General features: G+C 61.2%; 2 protein-coding genes across 2 annotated transcripts; one reads left to right on the forward strand and one right to left on the reverse strand.

Annotated features, from left to right (window-relative positions):
- The first annotated feature begins 756 nt into the window (after window positions 1–756).
- LOC121672573 (G1/S-specific cyclin-D3-like) lies at window positions 757–13117 on the forward strand. Its single transcript, XM_042045266.1, has 5 exons — window positions 757–1157; window positions 2478–2693; window positions 8632–8791; window positions 9231–9373; window positions 11943–13117. Exons 1-5 carry the CDS (start codon window positions 960–962, stop codon window positions 12099–12101), a joined length of 876 nt encoding a protein of 291 aa, XP_041901200.1. The 5' UTR covers window positions 757–959; the 3' UTR covers window positions 12102–13117.
- A 1234-nt stretch (window positions 13118–14351) lies between these two features.
- LOC121672572 (bystin-like) lies at window positions 14352–17698 on the reverse strand. Its single transcript, XM_042045264.1, has 7 exons — window positions 17291–17698; window positions 17052–17208; window positions 16624–16762; window positions 16367–16500; window positions 16067–16227; window positions 15785–15887; window positions 14352–14954 (listed from the first exon to the last, which is right to left on the reverse strand). The coding sequence occupies exons 1-7, from the start codon at window positions 17691–17693 to the stop codon at window positions 14606–14608; spliced, it is 1446 nt and encodes a 481-aa protein (XP_041901198.1). The 5' UTR covers window positions 17694–17698; the 3' UTR covers window positions 14352–14605.
- Between the last annotated feature and the right edge of the window lie 2320 nt (window positions 17699–20018).

Here is a 20018-nt window from a genome sequence, read left to right on the forward strand (position 1 = left end):
GTCTGCAGCTTCCCAGAGCACGAAGGAATTGCGGTGGAGCAAGGAGCAGCAGGATCAGGTCCCAGCACAGAGCTGGGGAAGCCACACTGCAAAACTATTCCAAAGACTTTGAAATTCCTTTGATGACTGAGCAGCTTCGTACTTTTCAAAGGTGTTCCCAAACAATTGTGAATTATTCGGGAGCAGCAGCCAAGGCTGACAAAGCCTTATCTCGGCAGCCCTCGCGGTTGTTATCTGCCGTGGAGCTGCACCCAGGCTGAATTTTGGAAGCCAGCAGGCTCGGGACGGCCCGGCTCCAAACATGTGCACAGCTGATTATTTCCACAGCCTTGAAAAACTTCCCAAAAAAAAAAAAAAAAAATCTAGGACTCAACACTGAAAAAAAAATTAAAATTAAAATTAAAAGTTAATTAAAATTAAATCAGGGGGCTGACAGACCCCTCGGAGCGGGGGAACGAAGGGAACGCGGCGGAAATGTGCCGTGGATGGTGTCGGGCGGTCGCGCCGTGTCCGTGTGTCCCCGGTGTCCCCCTGTCCCCCCCCAACATGGCAGCAGCGCCCCACGTGCGCCCGTCCCGCCGGCGCGCCCCTGGCCCCGCCCACCGCGGCGGGACCCCGCCCCTCCTGCGGCGATCCTCCCTCTGATTGGTTGAGGCCGGTTATAGCCCCGCCCCTCATCGCGGCGGGCGCGGCGGTGCCGCTCTCTGATTGGCTGGCGCGGAGCGCGGCCCCGCCCCCCGGCGCGCGGCGGCGCTCGGGGCTCGGCCGGGAGCGCCGCCAGTTCCCGGCGTCCCGCGGCCGCGGCGGAGCCGGCGGTGGCTGCAGCGCCTCACTGCGCCCGCGTCCCCTTCCCTCCTTCCCTCCTTCCTGCCTGCCTGCCTGCCCTGCAGCCCCCTGTCCGCCCCTCGGCCGCCCCCCTTCCTCGCCCCTCCGCGCCCGTTCAGCCATCCCCGCGCCCCATGGAGCTGCTGTGCGCGGAGTCCGTGCCCCGCGTGCCCCGCGCCGGGCGGGACCTGCATCTGCTGGGGGACCGGCGGGTGCTGCAGAACCTGCTGAGCCTGGAGGAGCGCTACAGCCCGCGCGTGTCCTACTTCCAGTGCGTGCAGCGCGACATCCAGCCCTACATGCGGAAGATGTTGGCCTTCTGGATGCTGGAGGTACGGGAGCCCACCGGAATTCCCCGTGCTGCGGGGCCCGGGGCTGCAGGGCACGATCCGCGGGACAAGCCAGCGCTGATGTCTCGAGTCTCAGGCGCGGGGAGTGATGCCGGTGGGGATGGAGGGTCCGCAGGCAGGTGGGGAAGGCGCTTTGCAGCCTCTCCGTGAGTTTGGCTGCGCTAAAAGATGCGATTCCCACCCCCGAACCTACAGCCAGGACGTGAGAGACCCCAAAACCTCCGGGCAGGGCTCAGCCCTGCAGGGCAGAGCCGGGGCTGGGGCTGCAAAGGCGCTGCTTGAAGGGGGAAATAATAACGCTGCTATTGACTTCCCTAAATTAGAAATGAATGTGGCTCTCTGCAGGACGGAGTTCGGGGCTGGGGGATCTCACGGTGGGGTCGCAGGGAAGAGTCTCAATAAATCGGGATTCTGCAGGGATGGGTCGTGCCTGTCCCCCAGCCGCTGCTGCAGGAAGCTCTTCAAAAGGAATAATGAAGATTTTCATTGTAAAGGGCTTTTCCCCCCTTGCTGTTGCTCTGTTCCCGCAATCCCCTTTTCAAGAAGGCTCCTTAGATCAACGCCGCTTTGGAAGCCGCTCCTGCGGAGCCCTAAAGGCAGCGAGGTGCCACTGGCAGCTGTCACGACCTGCGTGTCATTGTCCCCATGGCCGGGACAGCCGCGGCTGGGAGGAGGAGGGTGGTGTTCGCTGCAGAATGAGGAGAAACCACAATATTTTTATGGTTGTGTCGAAAGAAGGAAGTTCGATATGACAAGTGTTGTGATACTGGTGGCAGATAAGAGCACAGGGCTGAAATCGGGAGCTCCTGGACTCTGCTGGTGGCTGAGGGAGGGGACTTGGAGGACTCGGCGTAGATTTGGGTGCTGCCATTGATGCTCCTCGTGTCCCTGGAGCGCTCCAGGTGGAATTGCCAGCCCTGGATCCCGCTCTCCACTCTCCAGCTGGAGCTGCTCCTTTGCTCCAGAGCTTCCCAATCCCCCAGGGCAGGGGTGGCAGCTTTGCTGCCCAGCTGGCTGCAGCCATCCCCAGCCGGGCACAGCAGAAACGGGGCCAAATCAGGCAATTTCGGTCTTATTTGTGCACTCCTTGGAGCTGCACCTCGGCTCTGCTGCTTTCCACAGGAAGATGAAGCCTCGAGGCGCCGGTGCAACGCCACGGATGTGATGAGGGCCATGCCTGTGGCTCCTTCCCTCCGAGGATGCCTGACAAGTGTGAAACACCAGCTCTGAAGCTGTGCTGAGCAGTCCCACGCTTATCAAAACCTCCTTTTCCCTTGTGTCTCTGCCTCTGGGGCCGGCCAGGTGTGCGAGGAGCAGAAGTGTGAGGAAGAGGTTTTCCCGCTGGCCATGAACTACGTGGATCGTTACCTGTCCTCGGTGCCCGTGCAGAAGAACCACCTGCAGCTGCTGGGAGCTGTGTGCATGCTCCTGGCCTCCAAGCTGAGGGAAACCATGCCCCTGACCGTGGAGAAGCTCTGCATCTACACAGACAACTCCATCACCCCCCAGGAGCTCCTGGTAACCGCCCCGTGCCCCCTCCCAGCACCCTCATCCCGCTTGGCATCACCTCTGTTCCCGTCCTCTGCCTTCCCCTCCTCCTTGCCCTGCTGGCAGAGGTTTTTTCCACCCTCCCCGTGCTGGGAAGCAGAATTGTCTCATCCTGGTTGTTGAGGAAGTTCCCTGTGCCAGCGCTGGGCTGTCACTCTGGGCTCTCACTCCAGTGGCATCTCAAAGGCTCCGAGCACTGGCTCAGGCGGCTCTGCCTTCCCCCGGCTGCACAAAGGGGGGAATGGGGCAGATTCACATCCACAGCAGCAGGAAAAATCAATCCAAATGGGTCAGGGGGAGGGGGTTTCTGAGCTGGGACCCTCCTGGTGAGGTCACTTGGAGCCCCAAGTTTATTCCTGGGTCTTTATTCCAGGGTTTATTCCTGGTCATCCAAGGGCAGAGGAATCAGGAACCAGGCTGGCGCTGAGGGAGGGGAATTGAGGCACTGCGAGATCCCTGGGCAGGATCTCCATGGAGAGTCCTCTTCCCAGTGCTCCAGGGTGGTGGGGGAATGGGTGGAATTCCTGCCCTACCCCTCCGCTTCTCCCATCCTGCATCCAGAAAGTTCCCTTCTGAGGCATTGGAAGGCCAAGTGTTTGCTGAGGGTGGCTGATAAAAGCTCCGAGATGCAAACCTGGGAGCTCAGCTTCAGCCACGAGGGAGGAAATGGGAGAAAACCCCTTTTTCCTGGGGCCTCAGGAGGGACTGGTCACCTCCCCCCCGGTGACAGAGCATCCCTGGGGACCATCAGCCTCCGAGAACTTCTCAGGGTTACTCATCACTGAGTTCAGAACCTCTGGTTTCTTTGGGGTGGGGTGATCCGAGCGTGATCCGTGCCCCAGGTGGGCAGCGAACCCACAGAACTTTCAGGTGTGACTCGAAGGCATTTCTGGGAACTGGGGAGCTCTGAGCTCAACCTGGTTTTTTCCAAGGGCCGGTGAGAGGCTGGGGAAAATCCCCTCCCCTCCAGAACGCTGTGCCTGAAGTCATTAGTGGGTGGCGATTGGCTTAATTAGCCCTCAGGAGCTGAGGAGTGTGGTGAGGGGTGGGAATGCCCACAGGAAACTCTCATTTCCTTGGATGCTGAGTCCTGTCACCATCCCTGAGGGACATCACAGCTGGTCCTGGTGGCTCCTGCAGCACCGAGTCGGGTCCCACTTGGGTTTGATTCTGATTTTTTTGGTGATTTTCGGTGAGGATTTGCTGTTCCCAGCTCAACCTTGAGCAGGTGAGGAGCGGGGCAGAGCATCCCTGGAGATTCTCCCTCATTCCCAGGCTCCAGGGGTAATTCCTGCCTGCTCAGGGTCGGTTTTGTTCCTTCCCCTGAGGTTTTTCAGCAGGAAGCTGTGGCCAGGCAGTGCCACGGTGCTGATCTTCCCTGCTCCTTCCTCCTGGCAGCTGGGGATGGAGGAGGAAAACTCCGTTTGCTCCCTGTTTGTCGCTCCTGATCCTGCAGGTCTCAGTCCTGGAGTTCTCCTTCCCTCCACTTTTTCCCCCCAGGATCCTCTTGGATGTTTCTTGATTGACTCCAAGGTTGATATGGATGAAAATGGCTTTATTTTATTAATTATTTGGGGGGTCAAAAGTGCTTTTTTTGGGGGCTTTTCCAGGCAAACTGGATCCCTTTCTTCTTTCCTGATGGGAATGCGAGCCCTCAGCAGAGCAGGGGTTTATTCCTGGTTATCCAAGGGCTGGGCAGAGGCATCAGGAACCAGCCTGGCCCTGAGGGAGGGGAATTGAGGCACTTCAAGATCTCCACAGCCCATGGAGAGTCCTCTTCCCTGGATTTCCATGGATTTTAACCCCTTTTGGGGCACATCCTGCTCCAGTATAGAGGGAGTGGAGTGGAATATCCAGGGCTCTGTGAAGGATTTGCCCTGGCTGAGGGACCTGAGGGAGTTTATTTTAAATTACAGATCTTCCCTGGATTTCCATGGATTTTAACTCCTTTTGGGGCACATCCTGCTCCAATAAAGAGGGAATTGAGGGAATATCCAGGAATCTGTGAAGGATTTGCCCTGGCTGAGGGACCTGAGGGAGTTAAATCTGGATTACAACACCCATGGAGAGTCCTCTTCCCTGGATTTCCACCCTTTTTGGAGCACATCCTGCTCCGATACAGAGGGAATTTCCAGGGATCTGAAGGATTTACCCTGGCTGTGGGGCCTGAGCGAGTTAAACCTGGATTACAACACCCGGGAGCTGCTGCTTCCCCCTCTGTGCTCATCCCCTGCTCTTTCCCAACCCCCTGGAAGAGGGTGGGGAGAGCAGGGCCAGGGGAGCTTCTTCAGCAGGGCCGGGACAATGGGGCATCCTGGCCTCCCTTCCCATGGCCCGGGGCCATCCCGGCTCCGAAGGAAGCTGGCTCACATTCCCGGGGGCTTTGCTTCCTCCTCCTCCTCCTCCTCCTCGGGCCGGGATGCTTGGCACCAGCTCAGCCCTTCAGAAAGGACACAGAACCTCGCTGGAGTTATTCTGGGGGAGAAGGAAATGATGCAAGGAGGGATTTGTCCATTCGGAGGAAGTTGGATTTCCGTCCAGGGCGTTCTCTAACCCACCTTGGGGTTGTTTTTTTTTTTTAATTTAATTCTTTATTTTTCTTTTTTTGTTGTTTTGTTTTCTTATCTTCATGAAGATTTTCCCTGGGCGAGAGGGGGTTCGGCTGCTCAGAGCTTGGGGAGAGCAGCTGGAAATCGCCTCCGTCCTCCTGCTGTGGCTTGGCTCAGAAATGTTCACCCTCAGTTTTGCCAAAGGCCAGATCTTCCCTGGAAAAAATCGAGGAGCCTGCAGGGAGATGATGAAGGAGCAGCAGTGGGGAGCGAAAAATCAGGGAATAAGAGTTGAGGATGCAGGGATGTTCCCTTGGGAATCTCCAGCGTTTGTGTTCCCCTTCCTCTGGCTCAGATGGGGCCGTTCTTCCACCCAGAGCTGTCACCTGTCCCTTCACATCCTGAACTCCGCTCAGGCCATGGGAATCTGGAGTTTTCCCCTCATTTTCCATCTGCAGATGGATTTTGGTGCTGCAGGGGTGGGGGAGCAGCTCCCCCCACCCTCTGTGAGTGACCTCAGGGGTGGCCCCGAGGGTGTGACAGCATCAAAGGGGCCCTTCCCACCTGCAGGGACAGAACCCAAACTCTGCTCCCGGCTGGAATCGCAGCGAGGGCGGGGCTGGATGGCGCTGCACTGCCACTGTCACATCCCGGCTGGAATCGGGCATTCCCTGCCCTCTGAGGCGCTGGCAGCACCAGGACTGTGCTCACCTGGGAATTTTCCTTTTCCTGCCTCCTTTGTTTTTTTTGTTGTTTTCCAGGAGGGATCACACTTCCAGAGGGGGGTGGTGGTCACACCCTGCTCTGTCATTCCCAGCCCCACGGAGATCTGCCCTGGGGATCTGGCAGGAGAGGGGGGTGATGCATTCCTGGCTCTGGGATGCTCCATGGGCAGGGTTCACTCCTCAGGCTGGAGAAACAAAGGGACATTTCCCACTTTCTTCCTCTGTTCCCCTCCCCAGGCAGGGGCTGACTCCATGAGGAATGCCAGGAAGAGGATGTTGGCTCCGTCAGCTGTCACAGGCCTGGCCCGGCCCTGCTGCTTTTGTCCTGCTCCTTCCACAGATCCGACCTGGATCCAGCGATCCAGAGGCTCTGCCAGGCCCTGGCAGCGGGCAGTGCCCGGGGTCAGCAGGAGAGGCTTCCCTGAGCTCCATCCCGCGGGGTGGGGACAGTCCCTGGCACCTTCGGCCGGCGCTGCCCAGCTCAGGGGAACTGGGATATCCCTGGAACAGGGGGAGTGAGGGATAATGAGGAACCTGTGGCTGGGAAGGAGCTGCTGCTGGGCCTTGGGACAAAACATCCCAGCAGGGACAGCTGTGTCACGGCCCTGAGGGTGTCGGTGCCTCTGGTGGCTCTGGGGGAATAAAAGGTGCTGGGAGCTCCCCTGGGATTCAGGGATCCCTTTGGGATTTGCTGGGTGAGGAGGGAGCTCCAGGCCCTGCTCCTGCCCTGCTCCCAGCTCGGGGCAGCGACTGCCAGAGGTGCCCTGTGCCCCTTCCCAGGAGCCCGGGCTGCTGCAGGACCAGCTTTCCCAACCCTCTGGAGGCTCCCAGCTGAGGGACAGTGGGGACAGAGCTCTGCACTGGCCCGAGCCCGTGACCCTTGGCTGTGTGGCCGCACCCACCACGGTCCCTGCGGGTCCCTTCCCACTCGGGACATTCCACACCCGTCTTTCCTCCTTTTCCCAAGGTGGATCCCTCCGCTCTGCCCCAATCCTTTCCTTGACCAGGCTCTTGGTGATCCTCAGGCTCTGGAGCTCTTTTCCAAGGCTCCTTCTTGCTTTTATCCCGTGGATTTGGCTTAAAAAAACTCCCAATCCTGGCATCCATCTGGGAGGTGGGAGGCAGGAACGGATTCCTGGGGGGAAAAGTGGGGGCTGGCAAGTGGCAGCTCGGGCCCAGGGTGGGGTTTGGAGCAGGTTGAGCAACGCTGCTCTGCTCGTTTGAGCAACTCAGGGCGGGTTTGTTGTGTAAGGGGAAGGGGGATAACAACGAGAAAAAAAGGGGAAAATGAAGATCTGAGCGTAGGAAAAAGTGTCACTTCCTCAGTTCCATCCGTTCTGGAGCTCTTTGGCAGCTCTGCCTGGAATGCTGAATTCGGGGGGAAGAGGGGATGTTGTGCTGGGCAGGGCGAGGTCCCGAACTGGGGACACCTGGCCCGAACCCCAGTCCAGCTCTGCAGCCTCAGCTTCAGCTCCTGAGGGGGTTTCCCTTTCCCAGCAGGGCCCCTGTCACCCCCTGCTCCAGGCCAGGAGGGACCTGGGGACACCTCCCGTGGCCTCCCTGGGCCCCCAGCCCAGATCTGCTGCTGACCCGCAGCACGAGGGGAAAAGGGGCTGGGAAAATCACCGTGGCTGGGCTGTGGGGGAATTGGGAGCTGCAGAGAGGGGTGGGAAGGGAAAGATCCTGGGAAGTCCCAGCTCTGCTGAGAGTCCGTGGCAGTGTCACCCCCTGCGTTGGGTTCAGCCTCTGCCCCAGCCTTGCCAAAGCCGGGATTTGAGGGCAGCCATCCCAAATTTCGTGCTGACGTTCCAAGTGGGGCTCTCCTTGTGTTCACCTTGGCACCACCTGAGCCTGCTGGGGGCTGGCCCTGCCAAGGGTCTGTCCCTGTCCCTGTCCCTGGCCAGAGCAGTGCCCGGGGCTGGCAGGGCCAGGAGGGGCTCAGGAGGTGCAGGAGCTCCAGCTGGAACTCAGGGGGCTCCCAGCCTTCCACCATCTGCTCCCAGCCTGCTCTGGAGATCCAGAAATCCCTGCTGGATGCTGGGAGGGAGTAGCCCAGGCTGGGATGGAGGCACTGGCAGCACCTGGGAAGCCCCAGCGGGTGTTGGGGTGGCCGTGCCGTGCTGGGGATGCTCCGAGCACAGCTGGAGGCTCTCTTGGTGGAGAAGAGGGGAATTCTCTTCCAAAAAAGCTCCATTCCCACCTTGGGAATTAATTCCCTGCTGCCCTGGGGTTTGTGGGCAGGCACAGCCCCCAGAGACAGCTCTGTCCCCTCTGGCTGTCACCCTTGAGCTGGATTGTGCTGGGAGCCTGGACATCAGCCTGTCCTCCTGGGAGTGGGGAAGGGATTGGGAATGTTCCTGCTGCTCCCTGCTCTGGTTTTCCCTCCCTGGGCTGTCCCAGCACCTTGCAGAGCGAGGAGTGTCCAGGGCTAATCCCTGGAAAGAAGAATCCACATTTATTGCTTCCTCCTCTGAGCTCTGCTCCCAGCTCTGAGCAGCCCCTGGCTGGAATTGTGCCACGGCCACAGAGAGGGGACAGCCCCTCCTTCCCTCTTCCCTCTTCCCTTCCCCATCCTGTGCTGGCCCTGGAGCCTCCTGAGCGACCCCATAACGCCCTGTCCTCCCTGCCCCGCAGCACTGGGAGCTGCTGGTGCTGGAGAAGCTGAAGTGGGACCTGGTGTCGGTGATCGCCAACGATTTCCTGGCGCACATCCTGCACCGGCTGCCGCTGCCCGCGGACAAGGTGGAGCTGGTGAAGAAACACGCCCAGACCTTCATTGCCCTCTGTGCCACAGGTGGGTGCCGGGCTGGGCTCGGGGGTGCTGGCACACCTGGGATGGGCTCCCCACCTCTTTTGGGGGCTGGGTGCCTGCCCTCACTGCCATTGGAGCCGTTCCAGGTGGGATAGCAGTCCTGGGGGCTCTAAGATGCCAGGAGGGCAGGGCCACATGCCAGGCTCTTGCCGTGCCCGTGGGAGGGTGTCCAGGGTTGAATCCCAGCTTTTCTCAGCCTCTCCCTCAGTTTCTGGAGCCATCCCACCTCAGGACTTCTCCTGCAGACCTGGCCCTGCTGCTCAGCCTGTTCCGTGCTCCTCCATCCCAGTTTCTCCCTGCCCCTGCAGGATTTCCCTCTGTGAGGCCCTCCCGCGCTTCCCAGGGAAGATCCCGCTCCCGAACCCCCCGTGCATCCTCCCTAACAGCCCCTTGCCGCCCTTGTGTCCCTGTCCTGCTCCAGACTACACCTTTGTGATGTACCCCCCGTCCATGATCGCCACGGGCAGCATCGGCGCCGCCATCCACGGCCTGACCCTGTCCGTGAACGGCTTCAGTGGCGAGGCCATCACGGAGCTGCTGGCCGGGATCACGGGCACGGAGGTGGTGAGTGGACACCGGGAATGGTACCGGGAGTGGAAAGGGAACGGAACCGCTGCTGGGAATCCTCCCTCTCCTCAGAGGAAGAGCTTTCCATGGAGAGCGGAGCAGCTGCCCGGGGAGGGTGTGGAGTCTCCCCCTCTGGAGAATTCCAAACCCACCTGGATGTGTCGCCTGCTCCAGGTGACCCTGCCCTGGCACAGGGATGGGCTCCAGAGGGCCCTTCCAACCCCAGCTGCTTTGGGATGCCGTGGGGTTGTGCTGTTCAAACGGTGCTGCCCTGGTTTGAGGAGAACCAAGGGCTGTGGGACGATCCCAAACACAGCCCCGGGGCTGCTCCTGCCTGGGCACAGCGGGGTGGGCTCGGGGTGGGCTGGGAGCCTTTGAAACGCCACACAAAGGGCAGGATCTGTTCCCTGCCTGGGCAGGTGTTGGCAGGATCGGGTTTGCGGGGCGGGATGGGGACAGGGACACGCCGGGCTCGGCATCTGCTCCTCTCAGTGTCCGGTTGCAGGTGCCCAGGCTGGGGGAGGGAGAAGGGGGGACTGGGGCATGGAACCTCCCAGGTTTGGGGACATCAGGATGGGGGGGGTTCTCCAGCCCCTCCACCGCCCTTGGAGCAGGGACAGGGATCCTGTGGGGCTCTCCAGGTCGCTCCAGTCAGGAGCTTTTCCTCTCCCCTTTGATCTCCTCTCCTGCCCGGGGTTGGTTACAGTCCCCTGACAGGACCTGCATCAGGAGTGGGGGGTGGCTGCCCACGAGGCTTTGTCCGGGCAGGAGGCTCCCGATCCCTTTGTGCAGATGGAATTTTTTTGTTCTCTGGAGCCTTTTTAAAGAGAGAATCAGTGCAGCCACCTGCTCCCAACCTGCTCCGGGTTGGAGCTGCAGCAGGGAACAGGTGGGAAGCAGGGAGGGCTCTGTGAGGGAGAGGAGCTGAAATGGAGCCCAGCAGCCTCCTGTCCTTCCTGTCCCCTCCTGTCCCTCCCCAGCATCTGCTGCGCCCCCCTGCCCAGGTGTGGGGTGCTGCACAAACAGCCCCAGCCCAGGCAGGACTATGGCAGCTCCTCCTGGGATGTGTCCACAGCGTTTTGGGATCCTGGGAGAGCACCTGGGCTCGGCCTCCCCTGCCCGTGGTGCTGCTGCTTCTCCCTGAGCCCTGCGGTGTCCCTGGGCTGTGACTCAGTTTCCCCTCTGGAGGAGCGATCCCCGTCCTGCAGCTCCCAGGCCCGGCTGGGCAGTGCTGGGAATGCAGGGACTGAGTGGGATGGGGCTGCAGGGCTGGGCCAGTGCCGTGGCCAGCAGGAGCCTGGCTGGGTGTGGCCAGGCTGGCCTTGGCATTTCGGCCAGAATTGCTGGTGGAGAGCTCAGGGATGGTCACAGGGATGGAGAGCCTGGGATGGGCTGGCCATAGGGATAGAGAGAACTGGGATGGACTGGCCATAGGGATGGAGAGAACTGGGATGGACTGGCCATAGGGATGGAGAGAACTGGGATGGGTGGCCATGGTGAGGGAGAGCCTGGGAATGGGGATGGAGAGCCCAGGGATAGACTGGCCATGGTGATGGACAGCTGGGGGATGGTGATGGACAACCCATGGCTGGGTGTCCATGATGATGGACAGCCCGTGGCTGGGTGTCCATGATGATGGACAGCCCATGGCCGGCCGGGTGTCCGTGGCGCTCGGGCCAGGCAGCGCCAGGGCAGGAGGAGGCTGCGCTGACGGGAAGCCGGGGAAGGGGAGCTGGGGAAGGGGAGCCGGGCGTTGCTATTTTCACTCACCACATCCTCTGTCAGTTTCTAAGAACCGCTGGCGGATTCCTGGTAAGAGATTTCGGGGTGTGACAATGTCCCGTGAGGTGCAAACTGTCACCGGGCTGGGCTGCGCTGGGCCGTGCCTGTGGGGTGTCCGAGTGGGAGTTTCCTCCTCTGCTTACAGCTCGTGGGGGAAAAACCAGAGCGGGGTTTGTATTTATGGCAAGTGCTGCTGCTCTTGGCAGCCCCCTGCGCCTTCCTGTGCGTGTCCCCCTGCTCTGGGTCCCCTGGGGGGTGTCACAGAGGGGACAGGAGGGTGAAAACCTTGTGAGAAGCTCCGTTCTCCCGGCGTGGATGGGGGTTGCTGATGTAGGGTGGATTTTGGGTCAGGGAGGGTCCCGCTGCCTCAGGGGCACCCAGCAGAATTCCCGTGCCCAGCTCTGCTGCAGGACCGCCCCGAGCTCTGGGAAAGCCGGGCTGGAGGGGCTGGGGAGGTTTCTTCGGGATCTGGGAGGTTTGGCAGAGCTGCCCTTGCCGTGCTGCTGAAGCCACACCCCGGCTCCGGGGTGCCTCGGGAAGCTGCTGGACACAACATTCCTGCAGAATGGGGTCAGCAGGGAGGTCCTCCCCCAGCCAGCCAGAGTGTGGGGCTTTGCCTGGGGAGGGACAAGCTGGACATGCCCCTGGACAGAGAAAATCCCCTTTCCCCGCGTGTTCAGGGGGGGGCCAGAGGCGCAGCCCAGCAGCTGCTCCGAGCTTTTCCTCAAGCTCCCACCCCTGAGGAGCACGGAACTGATGCCTCCCGTGTGTTTCCCTGTTCCAGGACTGCCTGAAGGCCTGTCAGGAGCAGATCGAGGCGGCCTTAGCCGAGAGCCTGAAGCAGGCATCCCAATCCCAGCAGGAACTCAGCGCCAAGGCGGCGGCGTACGGGGGCAGCCAGCCCACGAGCACCCCCACGGACGTCACCGACGTCAACCTGTGACCAGCCGCCCTTCCCGAGAGCTCCGGCCCCTCCCTGGACACCCCCAGCTCGCCGCATCCCCCCTGCTCATCCAGCACCTCCGAGGGGCCCTTCCCGGGCTGGGAATGTGGAGTGGGATCCGCGCTTGGAGCTGCTGCAGGTGGCCAGGGGGGAGTGACCGAGGTGGTGCCAGGGCACAGAAACGCTGGGCACAGGGAGCAGGAGCCTGGATGAAGTTGGAATTGTTTCTCTGTTGGTGTTCCCCGGCTCTCTGAGGTGTTCATGGTGACTTCCAACCCCGTGAGGGACAAAAATCATGGAGACCCAGCCCTGCAGGACCCGAATCCTCATCACCCCCAGCTCCTGCAGGGCCACGGGGCTCGTGGAGCAGCTGCTTGGTGGCCCCTCAGTCCCGATCGCTTCGTGCCACGTTCCCACGGCCCTGGGGGAAGTTGTGCAGCTGCTTCTGCTTGGAGAGGACCCGTGGGGCTCGTTTGTTTTTGCTGTTGGATGTGGGATTTTGGGGACGCGCTCCCCGGCCGCGCCTTGGGAGGAGTTTGGGTGCCGTCCCCTCGGCTTTTCCGCTGGCCCACGGAGGCTGCTTAATTTATTGTTCACTGCTGGGAAACGGGGAGGGAGGAGAGCTGGCGTTTCTCGGGGTGGGGCCTGGATGCCGCTCTCCTCTCCTTCCCAAAAAAGTGCCTTTTCTCCCTTCGCCCTTCCCCTGGCTCCCTGGGCAGTGGGAGACCCTCACCCCTCACTCAGAGGCTGGGTGGTCCTTTGGTAGCTTAGGCATCAGACTAGGATTTAGGGAAAACCTTTGAATGTGCTGCTATAGTCTGGGATGCATCTCCACTCTTCCAGGGCAGGGATTTCGGATCACACTCAGGACAGGGGGGGCTGTGTTCATCCACGTGGATCCGAGCTGCCTCCTGAGAGGGTGGAAAACTGCTGCGCACTTGAGTTGGAAAAGCAATTCCTGCATTTTTGTATTGTTGTTGTTGATCCTGTTAGTTTTGTATAAAAAGTGTTTTAAAATGCAAAAAAAAAAAAAAAAAAATAATGCTGCTTTTCTATGAGAAAACCATTACAGAGTGGAATTAACCAGGAGAAGCCGGAGACTCCGCAGGGATGGGAGGCAGATGCTGCTGCCACCTGGGGACCTCTGGACACGTGGCCCCGTGGCTGTTGTCCTCCACATGGAAAAGGAGATAGAAACCTTCCCTTTTGGATGCCACCACAAAAATCAGGCAGAAAAAGGTGGGGCTGCTGCTCCTCCCTGAGCCTGCCTGGTCTGGAAACCCACGGAGCCGCTGCCTCCTGCGAGCAGGAGGAGGGCTGGGACAGAGCCTGGCTGTGCAAAAGGAAATGTCTTTTTTTTATATATATATATAAATGAGTTTTTAATTTAAGAATAAAGTGGTTTGGTGTTCACTCGCAGTAGTCCCGCTGCTGGGAGAGCCAGAGAACCCTGTGATGTTGCAATAAAGTATTTTAAACAAAAAAAAAAAACCGGCTCGAGGGTTTCCCTGCACCTTTCCCAGGGCGGGGCTGGGATCCCTCCCTGGTGATGGGGATCCCTTGGGAGCTCCAGCCCTGCTTTTCCCAGGATGGAACCACGGGGAGAGGGCAGGCAGGACCCTGAGGGACACCCGGGGTAGCTCAGGGATGGTGAGGGATGAACATGGAGCGAAACACCTTCCTGCTCCCCTGGAGCAGAGGCAGCACCTCCTTCCCAGCAGGCTGGAGGGTGTCGGGCACTGGAGCAGCTCAGGGGGTGGCAGGAGTGCCAGCTGCTCCGTGCCAGCCCAGGCTCCCTCTTGTGCTCATCAGCCTCTGGCTTCTTTAAAATAAGATGAAATCAGGAAGTCACAGAAGAGGCGGTGGCGTGTGGGGACCCAGCTCCTGCTCCTGCCATCGGAGGTGACAACAGGAGGCAGCTGCCCTTGGCACAGCTCCCGGGGTGCAGCAGGGGCTCCTCTCCGTGGGCCAAACCTGCAGGGCACACACCCGGCAGCGACACCGGCACCAGGTCCCAGGGAAGCGCAGCCTCGTGGAAAAGTTCCCCCCTGGGTGTTCCAGCAGACGTGGCACCTGGGCACAGGGCCAGGAGCAGCCCAGGCAGGTGGCCTCGATGGCCAGGTGAGGACAGTGACCCCGTGGCTTCAGGAGTAAACCCTGGGGGGACTGGAGTGAAAATCCCAGGGCAGGGAGTCCCAGAGGCTGCTGGGGACAGGGACAGGCCGGGACCACACCGGGCAGACCCAGCCCTGACCGACACGGCTCCGGTTTTATTTCCAATGACAGGAACAAGCCAAAGTGTCCCAGTGCTGGTGGCACCGGGCTCCCGGGTGTGACAGGGGCTGCCCTGCCCTGTGACAGCAGCACAGGGCGCTCAGCCCCGCTCTGTGGGCACAGGTTGTTCCCAGTGACCCCTCGGGATCCAGGACAGACACTCCTGACCCAGGCTCCCAGCTGCATCCAGCAGCATCCCAGAGGTGGGACAGGCTCCGGCCTTGCCCTGCTCATTCCATGGCCACGGGCTGCTCCCCCTCCACGTCCCTCGTCTTGGAGTTCATCAGCTCGCGGCGGATCTCCGGTGAGATCTGCGGGTGGCTGTGGAACTTGAGCAGCTCCAGCAGGGCCTCCTTCTGCTCCGAGGACAGGTCCTCCTTGTAGCGCTGGGCCAAGGCCAGGAAGCTCTGGTGCCACAGCACAGGCAGGAGCCGCTGGTCCGTGCGGAAGGCCAGGAAGTGGAAGACCAGGGCGTCGAGCACGCGGAAGGGCAGCGCGTACTTCTTGTCGATGAGCAGGCGCAGGAAGATGCTGTTGGCGCCGCTGTACTGCATCTCAGCCAGCTTCAGCAGCGCCGCGCTGCGGGACGGGGACAGGGACACAGTCAGGGGACAGGGACACAGTCAGGGGACAGGGACATGGGGATACAAGAGGGGGTGAGGGTCAGGCATGGAGCCACAGGGACCAAGGAACAGGCACGGGGTCAGGGGACAGAGCCACATGGACAGAGGAGGGGTGAGGGGTCAGGGCACGGAGCCACAGAGACACAGGAGGGAGTGAGGGGCCAGGGGGTGCTGGCCTGGAGCCATGGGGACCAAGGCACAGGTACGGAGTCAGGGGGGGCCAGGATGGAGCCATGGAGATGGAGGAGGGGACCTGGGGACCACGAGGGTCAGCAGGACTGGAGCCATGGGGACCAAGGAACGGGCATGGAGGGAGCAGGCTGGAGCCATAGGGATCAAGGATGGAGCAGAGGAGTCAGGAGTCCACATGGCTGGAGCCATGGGGACCAAGGAGGGACCACAGCAGTCAGGGGGGACCAGGCAGAAGCCAGAGGGACCAAGGAACAGGCAGGCCCAGAGCCATGGGGATGGAGAATGGGGCTCAGGGACCAAGGAGGGACCACAAGGGTCAGGGGGACTGGAGCCATGGGGACTGAAGAATGGGCATGGTGGGGCCAAGCTGGAGCCACAAGGACCAAGGAGAGACCACAGGGGTTGGGGGAACTGGACTGGAGCCATGGAGCACCAGGCATACAGGCACAAAGCTGAGCCTTAAATCTCAACCCCAGAGGGAGCTGAGTGACCCCAAACACCACCTCCAAGGGGCTGGAGAGGCTGAGGGATGGATCCAAGGCACTTCCCAGGGTCTCTGAAAGAGCTCTTCCCCCCAACCCCTCAGGGCCTCACCTGGAGTGCAGGACGGGGATGGAGCACTTGGTGAGGATGCTGCCGATGATGATGGCCTCCCTGAGCGTGCACGTGCCGGACTCACACAGCGGGATGAGGATCCCTGGGAATGGGGACAGTCAGGCACCGACCACCTTCATCCACAAGGCAGAGCCCTGGGGCTCAGCCCCTTCTCCCTGATCCCAGGAAATCACCACTGCTGCAGGGTACAGGGTCCCAGCCATGCCACAGCCCCTCAGGTACCCAGCCAAGCCCCAGAGGAAACCCTGCAGGACCTCCTACCCTTGAACCAGGCTGCTGGCTTGAACAGAGCCTTCTTCAGAGCCATGTACAGGTGGAAGTTGAGCCGCTTGTACTCGGCGATGTCATCCCGGATCCGCGGCAGCAGCACCAGGTTGTAGAACCGCTGGGCCATCCTCTCCTTCAGGTTGGAGGAAAATATCCTGGGAACAGCAAAGCACGAAGGGATGGATGAGGAAAAGAGGCCATACAGGGGTGGGCTGGTGTTTTGTAAATCTGATTTTGGTTATGGAAAGAAAAAGCCAAAAATCCCATGCCAGAGGGTCCCTGAGGCAAGCTCACCTGGTGGCCTGGTACATGGCAGCGGCTGTCCACGTCTCTGGCTCGGTGATGTAGAGGATCTGCTCCCAGTTGGACAAGGCAGGAATGATTTTAAACGCCTTGGGGAGCTTCCCGCTCCTGTACTTGGACAGCACCTTCAGAGACAGGGACACAGGCCAGGCCATGACTGGGGGCACTGACAGCAGGGCCACCAGCGAGTTGTCCCCTCCCTCAGCACCTCAGGGTGGTGGCTGTGGGTTCAGCTGCTCCGGCCTCACCTCCCTGACGCCTCTGTAGACCTCCAGGACACGGGGGTCGAGCTGGGGCATGGGGCAGCCCGAGAGCTCCGACAGTGCTGTGTCCACCTCCGTCTGCTTCTCCGTGATCTTCTCCATGATGATGTCGGCCAGGGTACGCCTGGGGCCGGCACAGGATGGGGTCAGTGGGGGGCCAAGAGGGGCAGACAGGGGCCAGTCAGGGGCTGACAGGGGAGGGAGGCGAGTTGGGGTCTGTGCGGGGCCAGGGGGAGAATCGGGGGTTGCAGGGGGCTGACACGGGACAGGGACTGAGTCAGGACGAGGGGTGAATCGGGGATCGCACGGGGCTGACAGGGGACAGGGGGAAGCTGCGGGCTGACAGGGACAGGGCAGAGTCGGTGTCCGTGCAGGGAAGCGGACACCCAGCCCCGGCGCAGCCCCCTCCTCACCTCAGCGGCGGGTTCTTGTTCATGAACATCTCGATGGCTTTCTCGTCCTCGGGGTCCACCTCCACCTCCCCGCCGTAGTCTCCGCTCCGTCCCGCGGCCGCCGCCGCCTTCTCCAGCGAAGGCCATTCCTCATCATCCTCCGAGTCCGAGCCGGGACCTGCGGGCAGCGGCGCAGGCTCAGCCCGGGGCCGCGCACCCTCGGGGGTTCCGGAGGGTGCCGGGGGTTACCGGGGGCTCACCCAGAACCGCGCTGCGCTGCCGAGGGGCTGCGGGCGCTCCGGGGCCGTGCTCGGCCTCCAGCTCCTCCTGCTGCCGCCGCGCCTGCTCCAGGATGCGCCGGGACAGCCGCGCGTCCACGAACCCGTCCCCGCCGCCATCCCCGTCCTGCTCCTCCGCCCCGCGCTTCGTCCGAGCCCGCGCCCGCGGGGCCGCGTCCTGCAGGATCTGCTCGGCCAAGGGCAGCGCCGGGGCCGGGCCGGAGCCCCGCGCCCGCCGGGCCTTGGGCATCGCGGGGGCACCGGGGGGCGACCGGGTCCGCACCGGGAAGCGACACGTGGGGTCTGTCCCCGCCTTTTCCGGGGCGGCTCCGCCTCTTCCCGGTGCCACTGGCCCCGCCCGTTCCGGTGGCGGCGCCGGCACCATGGGGGTCACCTGGTGAGGGCGGGGGGCTCCGCGACGGGCTCCGGGGTGGGGGGACGGCGGCGGGAGGGGTTCCTAGAATGGGGGGACGGCACTGGGAGGGATTTCTGGGATGAGGAGGCGGACCCGGGAGGGCTCCCGGCGGGGACAGCCTCGGGGACGCGGGGAGAGTCTCCGGATGGAGAGCGCGGAGCAGTCCCGGGGAAGGGGGCAGGGGCCGGGGGCGCGGCCGGCGGTGCCCCGGTGGGTCCGTGACCCCCGGTCCCTGTGGCAGCGTGTCGCAGGTGCCGGTGGCCGAGGGCAAGAGCGTGCAGCAGACGGTGGAGCTGCTGGCGCGGCGGCTGGAGGCGCTGGGCGCGGACAAGCAGGGGACATTCGGCGTGGACTGCGAGACCTATCACACCGCGGCCGCCCTCGGCACACAGGGTCAGCAGGGCCGGGGGGCGCCGGGGCCAGCCCTTCTCCAAGCTTCTTTTTCCTTTTTCCTTCCCGTCCTTTTCTTCCTTTTCCTTTTCTCCTCCCTTTCCTTCTCCTTCCGTACTTTCCCGGGAGGTGTTGAAGAGGCGCCTGGATCTGACGCTGGGTGGTGGGGTTTAGGGGTTACAGTGGCAGTGCTGGACTGAGGGCTGGACTGGATGATCCTGAAGGTCTCTTCCAACTTTCATGAGTCTGCGATTCTACAATTCCTTCTCCTTTCCCCTTTCTCCTTTTCCCCTCTTCCTTTCCCCTTCCTCCCTCTTTTTTTCCCTTTCCTTTTCCCTTCTCCTTCCTCCCCCCCAGATCCCCACACCCCTTCCAGGCACTGATGTGATGTTCACCACGGTGGCACTGAGCACACGCAGCCCTGGGCTCTGCTCAGCCGGTGTTCCCAGACAGACCCATTGGAATCTTCCAGAGCAGCTTTTTTCCTGCTTTTTTGGCAGCTGGAACTTGGAGGAGAGGCTGAGCTCAGGGTGGACAGTGGGTGGGAGGTGGGTGCTCCTGGGGTTCTCCTTCCACCTCACCCCGAGCCGTGCTGGCATTTCATCCTGGGGCTGCCGAGGATTTCTTTTTCCCTGTAAACCTCCAGAAGGAAACGCAAGCTATTCCCTGAACGGGTATTGCAATAAATATGTGAGGATCTGGAATCAAAGCAAGGAGCACAAAGGCAGGAGGAGGAGCTGCTTGAAGGCAGGAATGTTGGTTTTCCAGCCCGGCTCCCCTCGCTGTCATTGCAGGGCAGACAGGGAAGCTCATGTACGTCATGCACAACTCCGAGTACCCCCTGAGCTGCTTCGCCCTCTTCGAGAACGGGCCCTGCCTCGTGGCCGACGCCAACTTTGACACCCTCATGGTGAAGCTCAAGGGCTTCTTCCAGAACGCCAAGGCCAACAAGATCGAGAGCCGCGGCACCCGCTACCAGTACTGCGACTTCCTGGTGAAGCTGGGCACGGTCACCATGGGCCCCAGCGCCAGGGGCATATCTGTGGAGGTAAGAGCGCTTTGGGAAGCGTGGGGAATGCAAGGAGAGGCAGGGAAACTCCATAGGGGAGGCTGGAGAAGGAGGGTTTAGGGGTGACCTAATTGAGGATGCCTGAAGTGAGCCAGCAGGGGAGATGGAAAGAGATTATTTATTTATAAGGGCTTGGAGTGCCAGGGAAAGGGGGAATGGCTTCCCACTGCCAGAGAGCAGGCTTGGATGGGATATTGGGAAGGAATTCTTCCCTGTGAGGGTGGGGAGCCCCTGGTAGAGGGTCCCAGAGCAGCTGTGGCTGCCCCTGGATTCCTGGAAGTGTCCAAGGCCAGGTTGGACGGGGCTTGGAGCAGCCTGGGACAGTGGAAGGTGTCCCTGCCCTGGATGAGCTTTAAGATCCCTTCCCCAACCCATTCCATGATTCTGTGATTCCTGTCTGTGTGTCCGTCATGTTGCTGGTGCAGCAGGCAGGTTTTTATCTCCTCTCCCAAGGTTTACTTCAGCCAGGTGCTTTGGGGCTGTCCCTGCAGTGGGAATCCCTGCAGGAATGCCATCCAGATAAAAAGCTGATTAAATTCCAGATGCACCACACGAGCACCATCCCTCAGGTTAATCAGCATCCTGAGGGATATAAAACAACCTCTCCAGTGCTAATTCCCTGCTGATTTGGGGCTTGCTGCCCTTCCCTTTGCATTTTTCCTTCCCTTCCCCTTTGGAGAAGATCTCTTGTGTGTTTCCTGTCTTAGTTATATTTACCCATCCTTGTTATATGTGGAATATTTGGGGATGTTTCCATGAAAAGCCTTCCCTGCAGAGAGGCTCCAGGGATCTGGGGGTGTTCCCAGGTGGAATACTGTCCTTCCTGGCAGCTCCAG

This window comes from Corvus kubaryi, unplaced genomic scaffold, assembly GCF_017639235.1.
Source record: "Corvus kubaryi isolate FWS band 111438036 unplaced genomic scaffold, C.kubaryi_AGA036_p1.0 62768, whole genome shotgun sequence".
Taxonomy (NCBI): domain Eukaryota; kingdom Metazoa; phylum Chordata; class Aves; order Passeriformes; family Corvidae; genus Corvus; species Corvus kubaryi.

What these genes read in the sequence shown, in the direction of transcription:
- LOC121672573 (XM_042045266.1), top strand. Translation starts at nt 960, where the DNA reads ATGGAGCTGCTGTGCGCGGAGTCCGTGCCCCGCGTGCCCCGCGCCGGG. An exon ending in TGGCCTTCTGGATGCTGGAG is followed by an intron (nt 1,158 to 2,477) that starts GTACGGGAGCCC and finishes GGGGCCGGCCAG; the next exon opens with GTGTGCGAGGAGCAGAAGTG. An exon ending in CATTGCCCTCTGTGCCACAG is followed by an intron (nt 8,792 to 9,230) that starts GTGGGTGCCGGG and finishes GTCCTGCTCCAG; the next exon opens with ACTACACCTTTGTGATGTAC.
- LOC121672572 (XM_042045264.1), bottom strand. Translation starts at nt 17,693, where the DNA reads ATGGTGCCGGCGCCGCCACCGGAACGGGCGGGGCCAGTGGCACCGGGA. An exon ending in GCCAGCAGCCTGGTTCAAGG is followed by an intron (nt 15,888 to 16,066) that starts GTAGGAGGTCCT and finishes CCCCATTCCCAG; the next exon opens with GGATCCTCATCCCGCTGTGT. An exon ending in ATCCCCGTCCTGCACTCCAG is followed by an intron (nt 14,955 to 15,784) that starts GTGAGGCCCTGA and finishes CCCGTCCCGCAG; the next exon opens with CGCGGCGCTGCTGAAGCTGG.